We start from the raw sequence: 16,934 nt of genomic DNA, 5'->3' as shown, positions 1-16,934 counted from the left end.
GCTGAGGCACGATTACCAGTATGTCTCCCACCTAACACAACAATGTTGGGCTAACGTTGGAAAATAGACGTCGCAATTGCAACGAATAAACAACGTCATCCTGACGTCAACAATGCGCTTGCCACCAATTGACCAATGCCAACGTTGACCCAGCGGTGTTGTGTTAGCTGGGCCATCATGATCCGGTCGGTGTACATGGGAGACATAGAGGATTCATTCGTCATTGTTTCCATGGAGACCGCTATGTTGTTAAGCGATGCAGAGCACTCCGTTCCGTTTGAGTGCTTGCTTGAATACTCCAAATCAAGCAATCCGCTTGGTAAGCGATAGCAAGCTGCTTGGTATAGATAGTAGCTTGTAGAGCGCTCGCCAAGTGGCTTAAGCACTCAAGCAAGCACTCCATTCGACACCGTTGAGAAGGAACGGCTGGCTTGACAAGCTGCTTGGTACCTGAACACACCGACACGTTTCCTCTTCGGTTTAGATGTTTAAAAATCCCAAGGTTCTTTTTTTACAAAAAAGTATACTTCAGGCCAATAATGTGGATTCATAATGGTAATGGTGAAATTCTCTGATTTATCCTCAAGATAATCTTTCGCATTTATAAAAGAAAATAAAATCGAAATTAAAACAACTCAATTATGACAACAACAAGAACAACAGCAACAACAACCAACTAACCAATCGTCGTTTTGGACAGAAGGGCTGCAAAAATGAACGTCACTTCCGAGTATATATTTGTCCAATCAGAGGAGCAATAATTTTCGCGTCTTCAATTGTCCAATCACAGGAGCTGTAACGGGTGGCGTTGCGGAAGCGGAAGTGCTGAGACGAGGCTCGGCCCTCTCTAGTCTAGGGAATTGTTTTCCTCTGGCCTCTGCCCAGTCCCGATCCTTTCCCCTGATCAGGGATCGAACTCGTTAACCAATCCGCTATGGCCTCTCACGGCCTAGGCCCACCTTTGCGAGCTGTGCTAGATGTTTCGCTGCGTGTTCCAAGCGTGTACGCCGTGGACCTGTTGCTGAATGCACCCGGAGAGAACAGCACCTGCACTCGCCTACTCGGTACAAGTTCAACCGCCGCTCTAATTTTGTTTCTCGTCGTCGTTGTCGAATTGTGAACCACATTCCCGAGATGAAAATTCGTTGTCAGGAAGTGGTTGTCTTGTAATGTGTGTTTATTTTAAAAGTGTCATAGTTGTTAACCTACTGTAGTGCAACATGAACATATTGTACTTTTCGGTAACGGAATATTGTGTATTCGAACGTCAGGCATTGACAGCAGGTTCGTGAAAGACTTGCACAAAAAACGTACCCAGTCTGAATGTTGCTATATCCAGTCAATGGCGAAACTGCAAATGGGGAATCCGCGAATGTCACGGATGGAAACCCTTTCATTTCCTCATTCTGCTTTGAACTCGAAATCCATACATTTTAATTTCAAACAGCATCATTCCAATCACAATGTAATTCTATATCATTAGAAGAAGAAGAAGAACCACCTTTAGAGGCCATTTTTCCCCACAGAGCAGAGGTTGGCCTTTTTCGGGCACCGTGGTCCCCTTTTTGAAGCAATGTTTTATTGCCCTTCCTGCCGCCAACCCTGTTGGTCTCCTCTTGCGACACACAGGGAATTACCAGTGAACTGGTACTCAATTTGCCGACCTCGGAAGGATGACAGGCTGAGTCAACACCCCTGGCGTTAATTCCGCGATCAATCGGGATTCGAACACCAGGATACCAGGATCCTAGGATCCCAAGCCGGCACCCTAACCGCTAAGCCAACACCAGGCTAATCCTATATCATTAATATATCAATAGATAATGTTAAATCACGATTGTATTGAGATATTATAAAATCGGCGAATTGTCGTCATCTTGTTCACTTCTGGATCGGCAGCAGCTCCGTAACGATGGTATTTCAAAATCATAATTTTATTGAGGAATTTATGAAACCCACCGACCTTATGACACCTGTTGGTACACCAAAACTTTCCACAGAAGGTTTGGCAGGGCTTGCCCCAAAACGGAGGGAGTAGTTTCGGGACGGACAGACACTCATGGTTTATAATGTAGATTTTACTTCTGCTAGGCTTGCCCCACGATACACCACGACAAGCTATTTATTCACGGCATCACGGTGTTTGTCCAAGGAGGAAAAACCCTTGGGGAGGGGGGATATTATTACCTCCGCCACCAAAAATGGATGGAAGTTATGTTTTCACCCCTGTCTGTCCATTTGTTTGTGAACAAAATATCTCAAAAAGTTGGGGATGGATTCGGACGAAATTTGGCAGAGATGTAGCACATGCGCATGTAGCGATGTAGCGCAAGGACGAAATGATTAGATTTTGGTGAAGATCCGGATTCGGATCCGGCTAGTGGAATTTTTAAAGTGATTCTTCACCATTGGGAAATAGGGCCAAAAACGATACATAGCAGGATATCTCAAAAAGTTATGGACGGATTTGGATGAAACTTGTTGGACAGGTTGTGTGTGTGACAACGAAGAATTGATTCAATGTCGGTGAAGATTCAGATCCGGATCCAGCTCGTATAATTTTTTAAATGATTCTTCACCATTGAGTGATATCGCCAAGCAGGCGGAGGTTTGCTCTCCATTGAGTGCCGTTGTAGTTAGTATTGATTTTGTTTTGCAATAAAATGAATGTTATATTTTTGTAACTTAGTAATAATATAATATTTTTGTAACTTAGTAATAATATTTTATATTTATAACTTAGTAATAATATTATATTTTTGTAACTTAGTAATAATATATTTTTGTGACTAATATATTTTTGTAACTTAGTAATAATATTATATTTTTGTAACTTAGTAATAATATATTTTTGTGACTAATATATTTTTGTAACTTAGTAATAATATTATATTTTTGTAACTTAGTAATAATATATTTTTGTGACATATATTTTTGTAACTTAGTAATAATATTATATTTTTGTAACTTAGTAATAATATGTTTTTGTGACAGTAATAATATAATATATTTTTGTGACTTAGTAATAATATATTTTTGTAACTTGGTAATAATATATTTTTGTGACTAATAATATATTTTTGTGACTTAGTGACTCCATCCCCATCCCATCCCATGTGACACTCCATCCCCATCCTCTGGTCGGCTCAGCGCACTCCCACTCATCGTCCCAACACACCTGGTCACAACAACGCACAAAATCGCACCTCCTGTCTGCGAACCCTGGCCAAATCACCTGGATTCATACCCGCCGTACAAAACAACATCAAGCTCACCCTGTTCAATACCCGGTCCCTCAACAACAAATGCCTCATCCTGAACGACTACATCCTGGAAAATAAACTGGACTTTCTCTGTCTCACTGAGACCTGGCAACAACCACTGGACTACTACACACTCAACCTCACCACACCCAATGGATATTCTTACATCAATAAACCACGCTCGGAGGGCCGAGGTGGTGGAATTGCCGTTATTCACCGACAAGACATCAAGACAAACCTCATCTCCATCTCATCTGCTCCATCATTTGAACACCTGGCTTTTAAACTCTCTGGTCACACACAGTCAGTCATGGCTGTTGTCTACCGCCCTCCCAAACCACACCCATCATTCCTGTCTGACTTCTCCTACTTTCTGACCCAGCTATGTTCCCTCTCCCCCTCAATCCTCCTCCTTGGTGATTTCAATATCCACATGGACTCCACTGACTCCACGCTAACCACTGACTTCACTGATTTACTCACCTGTTTTAACCTCACTCAACATGTCAACTTTCCTACCCATAACCGTGGTCACATTTTGGACCTTGTCTGCTCTACTGGACTAATTTTGCACCATCTCTCTGGCTCCGACCTCACTCTCTCTGACCACCTAGCCATCACTCTGACCATCAACATCCCCACCCCAGCACCAAGGCATTATCGCACTATCAACTTCCGTAAGCTAAACGCTCTTTCACCTGCCTCATTCTCATCGACCCTCTCTGAAAAAATGTCCACTTCTCCCTTCGTTGACCTCCACACCCCTTCTGACCTCACTGACTACTACAACCACACTCTCTCCTCCTGCCTTGACCAACTTGCGCCTATAAAAACCAAAACAGTTTCTTTCACCCATTCTGCTCCCTGGTTTACCCCTGAACTCCGCCTGATGAAAACTCGTGCTCGCCAACTTGAAAGACTCCGCAATAAAACAGGTCTCACAGTTCACTCCCAGGCCTACAAGGACCACATACAACACTATAAAGATGCCCTCTCCCGCGCCCGCTCCGCCTACTACTCTCAAATTATCCACTCTGGCTCCGGAAACCCAAAAGCACTCTTCTCTACAATAAACAAACTCCTCAGCCCCCTGAACACCACCACCCAGTCATTCACAATAGACAACTGCATCTCCTTCCTTTCATTCTTCCAACGCAAAATTGAAAACATCTACAACAGCTTGACCACCGCCGCACCCGCTCCCCCTCAAACCACCTGCCCCCCCTTATCCTGCCATCCCCTGTCTCAATTCTCCCCAGTCTCCCCTACTGACCTCTCTGAACTCCTCATCGGAATGAAAACTGCCACCTGCACTCTTTACCCCATCCCCTCCAGCTTTGTCAAGGCCTCCCTTCCTGCTCTCTCTCCACTTATCATTGCAACAATAAACTCCTCCCTGTCTACAGGCATCGTCCCACCATCCCTCAAAATTGCTGCTGTTACCCCCATTCTGAAAAAACCTGGACTAAACCCTGACACCCTAAATAACTTCAGACCCATCTCCAACCTACCCTTTCTGTCAAAGGTTTTGGAACGCGCTGTAGCCACTCAACTCAAACATCACCTCTCTGCCAATAACCTGTATGAAACATTCCAATCCGGATTCCGCTCCAACCACAGTACTGAAACTGCTCTCCTCAAAATCACCAACGACCTTCTCCTCTCCTCTGACGCTGGCAACCTCAACATTCTCATCCTCCTCGACCTCAGCGCCGCCTTTGACACCATCGATCACACCATCCTCCTCACCCGACTTGAAACCACCTTTAACATTACCGGCACTGCCCTCTCTTGGATTAAATCATACCTCTCTGACAGACGTCAGTTCATCTCCATCAATAACTGCAAATCCCCCACTGCTCCCCTCCCCCAAGGTGTCCCCCAAGGTTCAGTTCTTGGCCCCCTCCTCTTCATCCTTTACCTGTCCCCCCTCGGTCACTTAATCCGCCGTCATGGTCTCCAATTCCACTGCTTCGCCGATGACATCCAGCTTTTCATCTCCACCAAGTCCATCTCCACCGCCACCCACTCTATCCTGACAAACTGCATCACTGAAATAAAATCCTGGCTTCAAATCAACTTCCTCAAACTTAACTGTGATAAATCTGAAATAATCATCATTGGCCCAAAAACGCTCACCAAGTCCACCCATAACTTTGCCCTCAACATCGACGGTTTCCCAGTATCCACCTCCCCTCACATCCGGAATCTTGGCATCATCTTTGACCAAACCCTCTCCTTCGACAAATACACTAAACAGATCACAAAGACAGCCTTCTTTCACCTGAAAAACATCGCCCGTCTCCGTCCATCCCTCTCCTCCGTGGCTGCAGAAACCCTCATCCACGCCTTCATCACTTCCCGTCTGGACTACTGCAATAGCCTCCTTTATGGTTCACCCTCAACAATCACCAATAAACTCCAATACATTCAGAACTCCGCTGCCCGTCTACTCACCCATTCCCGGACCCGTGACCACATCACCCCCGTCCTTTACAAGCTTCACTGGCTCCCCATCTCCCAGAGAATCCAGTACAAAATCATCCTCTTGACCTACAAAGCCCTCCATAACCTGGCCCCATCCTACCTGGCTGACCTCCTCTCCAGACACACTCCCACCCGCAACCTCCGCTCTGCTGGTACCAACCTCCTGACCCCCCCCCCCCCATCCGGACCAAATTTAGATCCTGGGGGGACAGGGCCTTCTCCATCGCTGCTCCCACCCTCTGGAACTCGCTACCTCACACCATCAGAGACTCCTCCTCACTCACCACATTCAAAACATCACTCAAGACCCACCTGTTCAACACTGCATTCAACATTTAACCCACAGCATCTAACCCCTGACTATCTCCTCTCCTTCTCCCTCCTTTGTGCTTTGAATATTTCCCTATTGATTCTTCTTTTTTTGCAATTGTCTTTATGTTTTGCTATGCATTATGTTTTGCACTCTGTCAAAGCGTCTTTGGGCTTCCTGAAAAGCGCTATATTTAAAATAAATGCATTATTATTATTATTAGTAATAATATATTTTTGTAACTTAGTAATAATATATTTTTGTGACTTAGTAATAATATATTTTTGTAACTTAGTAATATTATATTTTTGTAATCATGGATAAAGACCGATGTTTTCACCAACACATTTCATCAACAATCCTGACAGCCAACCAGACTTGGGATCGTGAAAATAACTTTCTCTCACGTTCCACCTTGGATGCTCACTGTGATTTTTCAAAACTCTAGTCAAGACCCCTGTTGGAATATGGAAATACCTTATGGCACCCTGATGGAAATACGATAGAGTCCAAAGGCGAGCAACCCGCTTGGTTCCTGAACTATGTTGCCAATCGTACGAGAAGCACCTGGAGACACTAAATCTGCATTTGTTTCATTATAGACGTCGAAGGGGTGACATGATTACTGTGTACAAGTAAATGAATGGAAAGCTTGTTGTCCCAGCCAGTCACTTCTTCCAACAAGTAATAAGCCCCCTACAAGAGGTTAAACAAGTAATAAGCCCCCTACAAGAGGTTATCATTGGAAACTGCAAAAGAGCAGTGTCCAGATTAGAAGGAACACTTTTTTTTTTAGTCAGTGTGTAGTCGATGACTGGAATACACTACCCCAAGAGGTAGTTGAGGCCATAAACATAACCGCATTTATAAACTAGATGGTATTCATAGAATACTTACCCTGCGCAGTCAACTTGGTGTGAGCCAACTCTTCTGTTTTTGAACGTTTCTTTTTTTTTGATCCAATATGACTGCCAGACCACGTGAGCGATGACATCATAAATTTATATTCTCTAAATAATTGTTGCATAGATCATGCTCAATAAATTTCAAACTGATTAAGCATTGTCCCTGTCGCATTATGACATCATAATTATGGCACCAATAATGTCATCGTTAACAACACCTATTCCCCATATGGAGTTATTTACAATGAGCCACGTTTCAATTTTTACCATAGAGCGGTTTTGGAGATATAGAGGTGCAAGGTTTTTTGGTTTTTCCAAGATGGTGCCTTAACACATGACCTATGACGTCATGATTATCATTAAAATATTCTAAAGGAGGAGGCGCTCCTATGGTGAAAATTTAGTGCATCAGACCAACAGTTTCTGAAATTTTTTTAAATAATCGGATGGTAAGTGTTGTATTTATCAAATTATGACGTCATAATGAAGGCACCGATGACATCATCATTGACATATCTTATATCTTATTCCACATGAGGAGTCGATGACAATGAGCCAGGTCTCAATTTTTTCCACGGAGTTATTTCAGAGATAGAGGTGCGAAGTTTTTCCAAGATGATGCCTATACCACGTGACCTATGACGTCATAATAATCATTGAAATATTCTACAGGAAGAGGCCCTCCTATGGTGAAAATTTTGTGTCAATCGGACCAAGAATTGCAGAGAAAAAAATTCATACTGATCGAATCAAGCGTTGTACTTGTCGAATTATGACGTCATAATTAAAGTACCGATGACATCATCATAACGTATCTTATTCCCCAAGCGGAGTACGTGACAATGAGCCATGTTAAGTTTTTTCCATGGAGCGGTTTCGGAGATGTAGAGGTGCAACCTTTTTTCGATTTTTCCAAGATTGGGGCCTGTACCACATGACATGACATATGACGTTATAATTATCATTTTAAAAATTCCACAGGAGGAGCCGCTCATATTCTGAAAATTTCATGCCAATCGGACGAACAGTTGCAGAGGAATTTTTTTTTTCATACTGATCAGATCAAGTGTTGTACTTGTCGAATTATGACGTCATAATTAAGGCACCGATGACATCATCATCAACATATCTTATTCGCCATGGTGAGTACTTGACAATGAGCCATGTTTCCATTTTTTCTATTGACTGGTTTGGGAGATATAGTGTAACGTTTTTCCAAGATGGCGCCTGTACCACGTGACCTATGACGGCATAATATTCGCTAAAATATTCTCCAGGAGGAGGCTCTCCTATGGTGAAAATTTGATGTCAATCGGACCAACGGTTGCCGAGAAAATGAATTTTTAAATGCTGACACGGCACACGGTTTACTTTACTGAAATGCAGACACGTACGTACGTACATGAGTGCTTATCCCTCCTTTTCGCTTCGCGAGCGCAGTGTAACAAGCTGGGTAATGTCTGGTCTCAATTTGGATTCCAGACCGCTACTCCTTAGCTCATGCGCAGTTAACAGTTAACACAGTAGTACAGACCGGGATATTACAGGATACCACCTACTTTCCTGTAAACTGATATGTGTGATTATGCTGTTATCCTCAGTGTTGTTATTATTTTTGTATTTAGGAGCTTTGGAGAAATGGCATGAATAGCTTTCTTAACACGGATATACACCTTACCACGGATTTCCCCCAAGACTGGAAACCTTCTTGGGGGTGGGTGGTGGGAGAGAGGGGAGGGTGTGATGAGGAGGCAATTTAACTCACTACAACCTCCATCGTGTGACCCTTATTCCTCCTGTCAAGTTTGGTTGAGATTGGATAAGTAACGACCAAATGTATAACAGACAGACAGACAGACAGACCAAAGCACAGGCAGACACCAAATTGCGTATTTAGTGTGTTGATGGCAGCGAGTGTTTATATTAATTTTTTTACATACCTATTTTTTATTTGTTCTCCTCCACAGGTGTGCTCCTGGCTCTGTGCATCCTTGTGTTGTCAAGGCCCATGCTATTCCGCTTGTACGCCTTCATCGCTGCAGGTTTATTCTGCGTTCTGTCGGCAGCTTTCCACCATTATGGTTCCTTCTTATTCTCGGTGCCGTTTCCCATCACTGCCGAAACCCCTTGGCAAAAGCCCGCAACAGCCGAGCTCCGACGTCTTTGCCACAGCTGCGCTTCCTTCGTTCTTGCTTCATCTGCCCTGCAGCTCTGCCTGAGCATCGCGTTCTGCTCAGTGCTGCGGCTCCGTGGTCGCTTTGTATTGGTGCTACTACCTGCCTGTATCTTGTCACCTGCCGGCCTTGTCTTGGGTCTTTCCAGTGAAGTGCAAAGCCGGCTGGCGCTTGTGTCGTCCCTTCCCGCACCCTGTATTCTCCTGTACCGGCTCCTAGACAACGTGCGCTGGTTTGAATACACTGCCAAATACACATTCCTAGTGCTCCGTCACATGTATCAGCAATATGGGTTGCAGGTGCTAGTTGAAGATACGTGGAAGCGTATCCATGTGCCAGACATTTTGCGAGTGTTCTGGTTAACGCGATTTGCAACTCAGGCGGTCCTTTTGCTGTACGTCGTCGGCGAAACTGGTAGCAGGCGCACGACATTGGACCCGGCAGGAGCCTGGGACGTCCTCTGCAACCTGTTGATCAGCGGCTGTGACTCAACTATTACGGTGCTTGGTATGTCTGCGGTTATCTCCTCGCTCGCACGCTATCTTGGTCTAGCGGTGCTCGCTTTCATCGGTTCTCAAGATGACGAGGACAGGCGCCTTGGCTTCGTAGCTCCAGTACTCTTCTTCCTACTCGCCCTGCAAACGGGCCTCAGTGGCCTTGCACCAGACGAGAGGCTCATTCGATTGAGCCGAAACCTTTGTCTGTTACTTACCGCAGTGCTGCACTTCATTCATAGCATGGCGGACCCGGTGCTCATGCAGTTAGGTACGACGCACCTCCTACCGTTCCGTCGACACTGTCCAGCCGTTGGGATTTCCTTGGGACTCTCTGTTGCCCCTCTCTTGCTCATTGTGTTTCTGTGGCAGCGTTCGCCATTTGGCACATGGCTCTTTGCCATTGTCGCGTTCTGCATCGAGCTTTGCCTGAAGGTTGTCGTGTCTCTTACTGTCTATGGACTCTTCATCATCGATGGCTTCTATAGCACACTTTGGGAGCGTCTCGATGACTACGTGTACTACGTACGCTCGACTGGCAGTGTGGTGGAATTCATGTTCGGCGTGGTCATGTTTGGAAACGGCGCATACACCATGTGTTTTGAATACGGAAGCAGCAAGATTCGTGCGCTTATGATGTGCCTTCATGCCTATTTCAACATTTACCTGCAGGTGATTGAAACAGCTGATCATAGGATTTGATTGAAGGTATAACTTGCAATGTTAAAGTGTAGTTTATTGTAGCTACACTGCAATGATGGGTGAATTGACCTCCTCCTTTCCTTGTTTACGGTCAGACAGGATAGTTCCACCAATGGTTAAACTTAGTATAGCCCCGCAGAGACTATCGACCTTTTGTATAATAGTTTTCATTTCATATATGGAATATAAATACGTAATGCAATTGATTTGATAACTGACAAGGCAACTGACTGGAGGGGAATGCCAAACTTTGCCCATTTATCTGCCAAAGGAGACTCCTGATGTACAACATTCGAACCCCTAAATCTCTGTTATTTTATATTTTTGCATCATTTAGATTGAGAATTGAAAGTTTTTATTGTGACGTCAACCTTCCACTTGTGAAAACGATATGTGGTACAGCAATTTTCAGGCAAATTGGGCCAGGGGTTTAGAAACGTTTAAGGAACAGTGTGTGCGTGTGCATGTCCTTTTCTTTGATTTCTACACAATTCCACACCCCTTGAACAATTTCAACTAGGTTTTGCATACGTGCTTGGGGTACCCATGGTCAGGTCGTGGGCACAAAAAAAATCTCTCGTCCCCTCAATTCCGTGTGTGTGTGTGTGTGTGTGTGTGTGTGTGTGTGTGTGTGTGTGTGTGTGTGTGTGTGTGTGTGTGTGTGTGTGTGTGTGTGTGTGTGTGTGTGTGTGTGTGTGTGTGTGTGTGTGTGTGTGTGTGTGTGTGTGTGTGTGTGTGTGTGTGTGTGTGTGTGTGTGTCTGTGTGTGTGTCTGTGTGTGTGTGTGTCTGTGTGTGTGTGTGTCTGTGTCTGTCGGAAAATCATAGAAAAAAACGAACACATGAGGCTGTGCTGAAACTGACCTCAAACAAGGAAATGAGACTATTTAGTCCAACATTGTTATGGTGCACTAACACTTCCTGGTTTATTTTTGTTGCAACTTTAAACATCAGTCTTGATGGTTCATTGACGTCTAAATAACTCGATCTTGATCAGACTAGCCCTGCTTGTATGTATAATTACTAGTATAAAAGCCTGTCAAAAATGACGAGTTGGAACAGTTTATTCGATGGTCCAGCGTCATGAGCGTGCCAAAGTCTGAAGCATCGGCCTAGTGTCAGGGGTGCGTATATCTTTATTTATTTATTAGATATCATACAGATGTAAAATAACACTTCTTTTACTCTGCGCATGTTGCACATCACATGCAGCGAATTTCACCTTCCTGTGCCTTGTATTTATTATTTTAAAAAACGCTTCTGTACACCGCCCTTGAGGCTCGGTTTGCAAGCCACCGTATACAATTCCAATAGAAGAGACATCATTAACATTTTATGTAAAATGTTTTTTGTTTGTTTTATCCTCAAAAATAGACCGTATTTGAACGCACATTCGTGTTAAGAGATCGGCCTTTAAAACCTACCCTTATGAAGGGGGACAGACATCTGTACAAACAAAGACATTGTGTTGTATATGGTAGATTATTGGCATGCTAAATTGTTTTTGTCTCCTGCGTTTTTTCACAGGCCAAGAGTGGATGGAAAACGTTCATGAATCGTCAGACAGCCGTGCGCAAGATTGGTTTGCTACCTGAGTTGACAGGTAAAGAGCTTCGGGAGATTGGGGATGTATGTTCAATCTGCTACCAGGAGTTTACCACCTCAGCCCGCCGTACACCCTGCAATCACTACTTCCATGCACTCTGTCTGCGCAAGTGGCTTTACGTTCAGGTAGGCTTTCTTACTGATTTTGTTTACCTGCACGGTAATGAAAAGATTTACAGTAATCCCTCGATTATATGGACATTTAATGTCCAGAAATTTGCTGTAATGGAAATGAGTAATTGGGGATTACATTTCGACATGTGGAATAATCGCTATATAACAGAAATGTTGCATCTCAAAAAAAAAGTAATACATTTTAGAAGAAATAAAATATATATAAATGCATGATCTGTGTGTTTTATTTACTTTAAGCAAATTTCATACTTGGCCGTTTGTCGCTGCATTTCATACGATGTCCCCATACCTCACTTCCCCTCATGGTCGACGGTCTGTGTGATTTACCCTACTTCGGATGTATGCTTCATCCACTTCTTCCGAGGAAGTGGACAACCCTGCCACCCCTCAGCCTGCCACCCCTCAGCCTGCCACCCCTCACCCTGCCCCCCCCCCCCCTCAGCCTGACACCCCTCAGTCTTAAGACATGGTATTTTAATTAAGTTTGTCGCTATCATGAAGATTTTGTTCTGTAGGAACCTATCTGCATTTATATAATGGGAGTATACAGAAATATTTTAAGGAAAATAACCCTTCTGTATATTGACGGATTACTGTATTTTCACGCAATTAACCCGCAGGTTACACGGAAAATAGGTTCCAAAAATTCCAACTGTGGGCTATACTCGTGTGCAGGTCATACGGTACAGTATTTTAACATACGGCGCGTGACGTAACCACAGAAGTGGGGTGGGGGAGGAGGGAAGGGTGTGTGTCAAGCAATTAGTCCCATGACGTCATTACAGGGATTGGTGTTATTGGCGCTGAGGAAGCGCCTTTAGCGATTGACTTCCAGCCAGTGTAACGCTAATTCCTGTCACAGGAATTCTGAGATCATATAAGTGGGCGTGGCAGTTCCTGATTGGTTCGTGTTGGGGAACGCCTTCTCGCTGCCGACGTGACGTAAATTCGCGCACGCGCACTGGTGATTGGCGCTGAGGAAGCGCCTCTAGCGAATGACTTCCAGCCAGTGTAACGCTAATTCCTGTCACAGGAATTCTGAGATCATATAAGTGGGCGTGGCAGTTCCTGATTGGATCGTGTTGGGGAACGCCTTCTCGCTGCCGACGTGACGTAAATTCGCGCACGCGCACTGGTGAAGCTTACTCGATCTTACTCGATCCCATATTACATGTACTTTCATTGCATACAAATTATACTTCCTCCTAGAAATTCCATGCCCGAACCTCAGCGCAATCCAAGAGGATTCACTTGTTACAGACGTCATTACAGGGACTGCTGCCTGGTGTTATTGAGGGTACACTGCCGCCTTTACTTTTTCAAATGTAGTTCGTAGTAACTGAAATTTAAACAATGGGATAAATGGCATCCTGAGATTAAGGTCTGAAATATGGGTTAGGGATGTCCTATTGCCCATTTCGAGCAATAGTTGCAGACCGCATCGAGCATTACGTAATATTTTAGGGGGTATCTGTTGAAGCATTACAGAGCATTACAGGGGGTGGGTGGAAGGTATCAGATTTTGGGCAAAAAATACGTTGCATGACATTGAATGTCCCCTAGATGACAAAGCTGTTTTTGCTGCTGGAAATATGGAGATCGGGTACCTCCTAGTCAGGTGAAGAAGAAAGCTGGCGTGTGGGTTATACCCGTGTGCATGCGGGTTATACATGCCTGAACTTTTCAGAGCACTTGTTCCCCAGGTGTAGGGTGTACAAGAGGGTGGGCTATTTGCATGACAAAACGGTATTGTACTCAAGAAGGATCTGTTCATTGTTTGATCAGTACATATTTAACTTTGAATGCAAGAAAATGGTGTGAACCCACGTGATTTTCGTTTCACACCCACAATATCCACTCTGTCATGAAGCGGTCAGTGGTTAAACGGTTATCGAGGTTAAGTCTTGGAGTTGAGGGGTTGAGCTATAAAGGGGTTAAATTAATTGGTTCACTGTGTCTGTCTGTCCACAAACGTCAGTTGTTTATGATCGAGGAACATCTTAATTTAAATTGAATGTTATATTTTGAACATTAATTGAAAAACGAACCTGTAGTTTAGCAGTACTTTGGCTCTCAATTTGGCAAATTGTATTTGGTAAGTTATTTTAGGAGTCAGGTAATTTATTTTTGTCCGTCTCCCTGTCTGACAATTAAACAAAATTGAAAATCATTCCAAACAGGAAAATTACTGTTTTTAAGGACGTCATAAAGAGCACAAACAGCAGGCTCAAATCTATATTATAATATGTTAAGGTGTCAAGGGTTGATCCTTTCGGAGCTGAAGGGTTTCTCCCCTACAGCCCCCACAACCGTTGACCCCCTTCCTGTGACATCCCGCATTTCCGAGTAGATTGCGGGATGTCATCCCATGGTGCCAACCACTCTTCGATTTTTCCCGTCGCCGGTGGTATTGGTTGGGGTGGGGGAAGGGACGCCAATTCTTTATGTAAATGTGTATCATGTACCACATCTCCAGGTGGGAGAGAGTTTTGCAAGTACCCACCCCTTACAGTACAGTATTCCTGTCCCTACGTTTTCCAGTGGAGCGAGGTATGTTTTGAATTACGCAGCAAGAAGTATTTTGGAGAATTATTGTGATTTACACGCTTGAATAATGATAATAACACAACCCCTCAGTGTGCTGACCAAGTGTACAATGTTGTACCAAACCTTGCTTCTCTGGAGGAGGGTACCTGATCTTCTCTTCCCCTATTATATAATAATACACCAAGGCTTTTCTGTCATGGTATTTTTCACCACTGGCTTCTGCTTGTAATTAACGTAACATGTTAAATAAGGTGATCTATAAAATAGGCTATGAGCCAAGGGGGTTGGTCGGTACCATACAGATGGAGTAAGGCTCATTATGATTTTTAGCAAGATAAATGTCCCTAGATATGAAAAAAAAGTGATAGCAGTGTATAACTCTCGGCCATCTCTGTGTTATCACCCGAAATATTATTATACGCCTGCTTCGCTTCGCCAAAAAATGTGATATTTGCTAAAATTGGAATAAATATGTTTTTAAGGACCACCGGCGACGGTAAATGTCCGATTTTTTTTTTTTTTTACAACCTTCAAAATCTTTATTTTATTTAAATTGAATTATATACTTGAACACAAGAACACAAATCACCTTTTGGGCAGTTTCAAAACCCTTCCATTTAGCAGTACTTGGACAAAATATTGCAGCATTTTACATCATCTTGACCAATCAAAGTCGCCACTTGCAGACCCTGCCCATGTCCTTTTTTCTCTCAAGACTGCATGGGGTAAGGTGTTCTATTAACTCTGGTTTTATATAGTAGGAAGATTGTCTTCAGCCCTAGTTTGCTTGAGCACTCCCCTTTGCTCTAGTTTTAAAATGCTATTCAGTATGTATTTATTCATCCCCTACGTGGAGGGGACTATAGGCTTGCTCTCCGTCTGTACATCCGTCCGTCCAGCCTGTGGTGTTCCAGACTTTTTTCCATACCCTTTAACATATTCAACTGAAACTTGGTACCATGCCTTCAGAAAGTATTCACACCTCTTGATTTTTTTCATATTTTGTTGTGTTACAGCTTGACTGAAATGGATTAAATTGAGATGTTTTGTCACTGATCTACACCGAATACCCCATAATGTCAAAGTGGAAATTTTTAATAGAAAGTTTAACAACATAATTAAAAATGAAAAGCTGAAATGTCGAGTCAATAAGCATTTACCCTTTTGCTATGACACTCCAAATTGAGCTCAGGTGCATCCAATTTCCTTTGATCATCCTTCAGATGTCTCTACAGTTTTATTAGAGTCCACCTGTGGCCAATTCAATTGATTGGACATGATTTAGAAAGAAACACCTTTCTATTTAAGGTCCCACAGTTGACGGTGCATGTCAGAGCAGAAACTCTACCATGATGACGCTCAAGGAACTGCTCATATAACTCGGAGATAAAAATATGAGGAGGCACAGATCTGGGGAAGGGTATAAAATAAGTAATAGAGTGTTGAAAGTTCCCAAGGACACAGTGAGCTCCAATCATTAAGAAATGGAAAGAATCTGTGACGTCCCAAATTCTTTCTAGAGCTGGCCGCCTGACCAAACTGAGCAACCGGGCAAGAAGCACATTATCATGGAGGTGACCAAGAACCTAATGACCACTCTGTAGTTGTTTCAGAGTTCCTTAGCTGAAATGAGAGAACCTGGCGGAAGGACAACAGTCTCTGCAACACTTCACAAATACTTGAATACCATTGAAAATCTGTAGAAAGACTTGAAGATTGCTGTTCACCGACGCTCCCCATCCAACTTGACATAGTTTGAGCAAATCTGCAAGGAAGAATGGGAGAAACTCCCCAAATCCAAATGTGCAAAGCTGGGACATACCCAAGAAGACTCCAAGCTGTAATCACTGCCAGGGGCACTTTTGCGAAGTATTGACTCAGGGGGTTGAATATTTATGAATCGATTTGCATTGACCAGAGGTGGATTCTAATCAAGTTGTAGAGACATATAAGGATGATCAATGGAAATTGGATGCATCTGAGCCCAATTTGGAGTGTCACAGCAAAGGGGTTAAACTTATTGACTCAAGAAATTTCAGGTTTTCATTTTCAAATATTTTGTAAAATTTTCTGAAAAATAAAAATAAAAATCCACTTTGACATTATGGGGTATTATGTGAAGATCATTCACCAAAAAAATCTTCTCATTTTAATCCATTTAAAATTCAGGCTGTAACACAACAAAATGTGAAAAAAGTCAAGGGGTGTGAATACTTTCTCAAGGCACTGTACTTTCTCAAGGCAAAAATATTGGCACCCTTGCACTTTTTTCAAATCAGTCACAATTTTCTCTAAAAATAAGTTGAAATTGACA

General features: G+C 43.3%; 1 protein-coding gene across 2 annotated transcripts in view; it reads left to right on the top strand.

Moving 5' to 3' along the window:
- Positions 1-808: 808 nt before the first annotated feature.
- The window catches only part of RNF139 (ring finger protein 139), a 22,755-nt gene continuing 6,629 nt past the window's right edge, over positions 809-16,934 (top strand). Inside the window, exons 1-3 of one of the 2 annotated variants that reach the window (XM_068124606.2) lie at positions 809-1,064; positions 8,933-10,305; positions 11,861-12,064. In XM_068124606.2, coding sequence (XP_067980707.2) covers positions 935-1,064; positions 8,933-10,305; positions 11,861-12,064 — 1,707 coding nt within the window. In that variant the 5' untranslated portion in view covers positions 809-934. Of the gene's footprint in view, positions 1,065-3,379; positions 3,567-8,932; positions 10,306-11,860; positions 12,065-16,934 lie in introns of those variants that run through there. The other variant, XM_068124608.2, reaches the window with a different exon arrangement.

The sequence above is a fragment of the Myxine glutinosa genome, chromosome 8, assembly GCF_964187855.1.
Source record: "Myxine glutinosa chromosome 8, kmMyxGlut1.1, whole genome shotgun sequence".
NCBI lineage: Eukaryota > Metazoa > Chordata > Myxini > Myxiniformes > Myxinidae > Myxine > Myxine glutinosa.
Note: the sequence above shows the minus strand (reverse complement) of the source record. Positions and strands in the feature narration are given on the sequence as shown.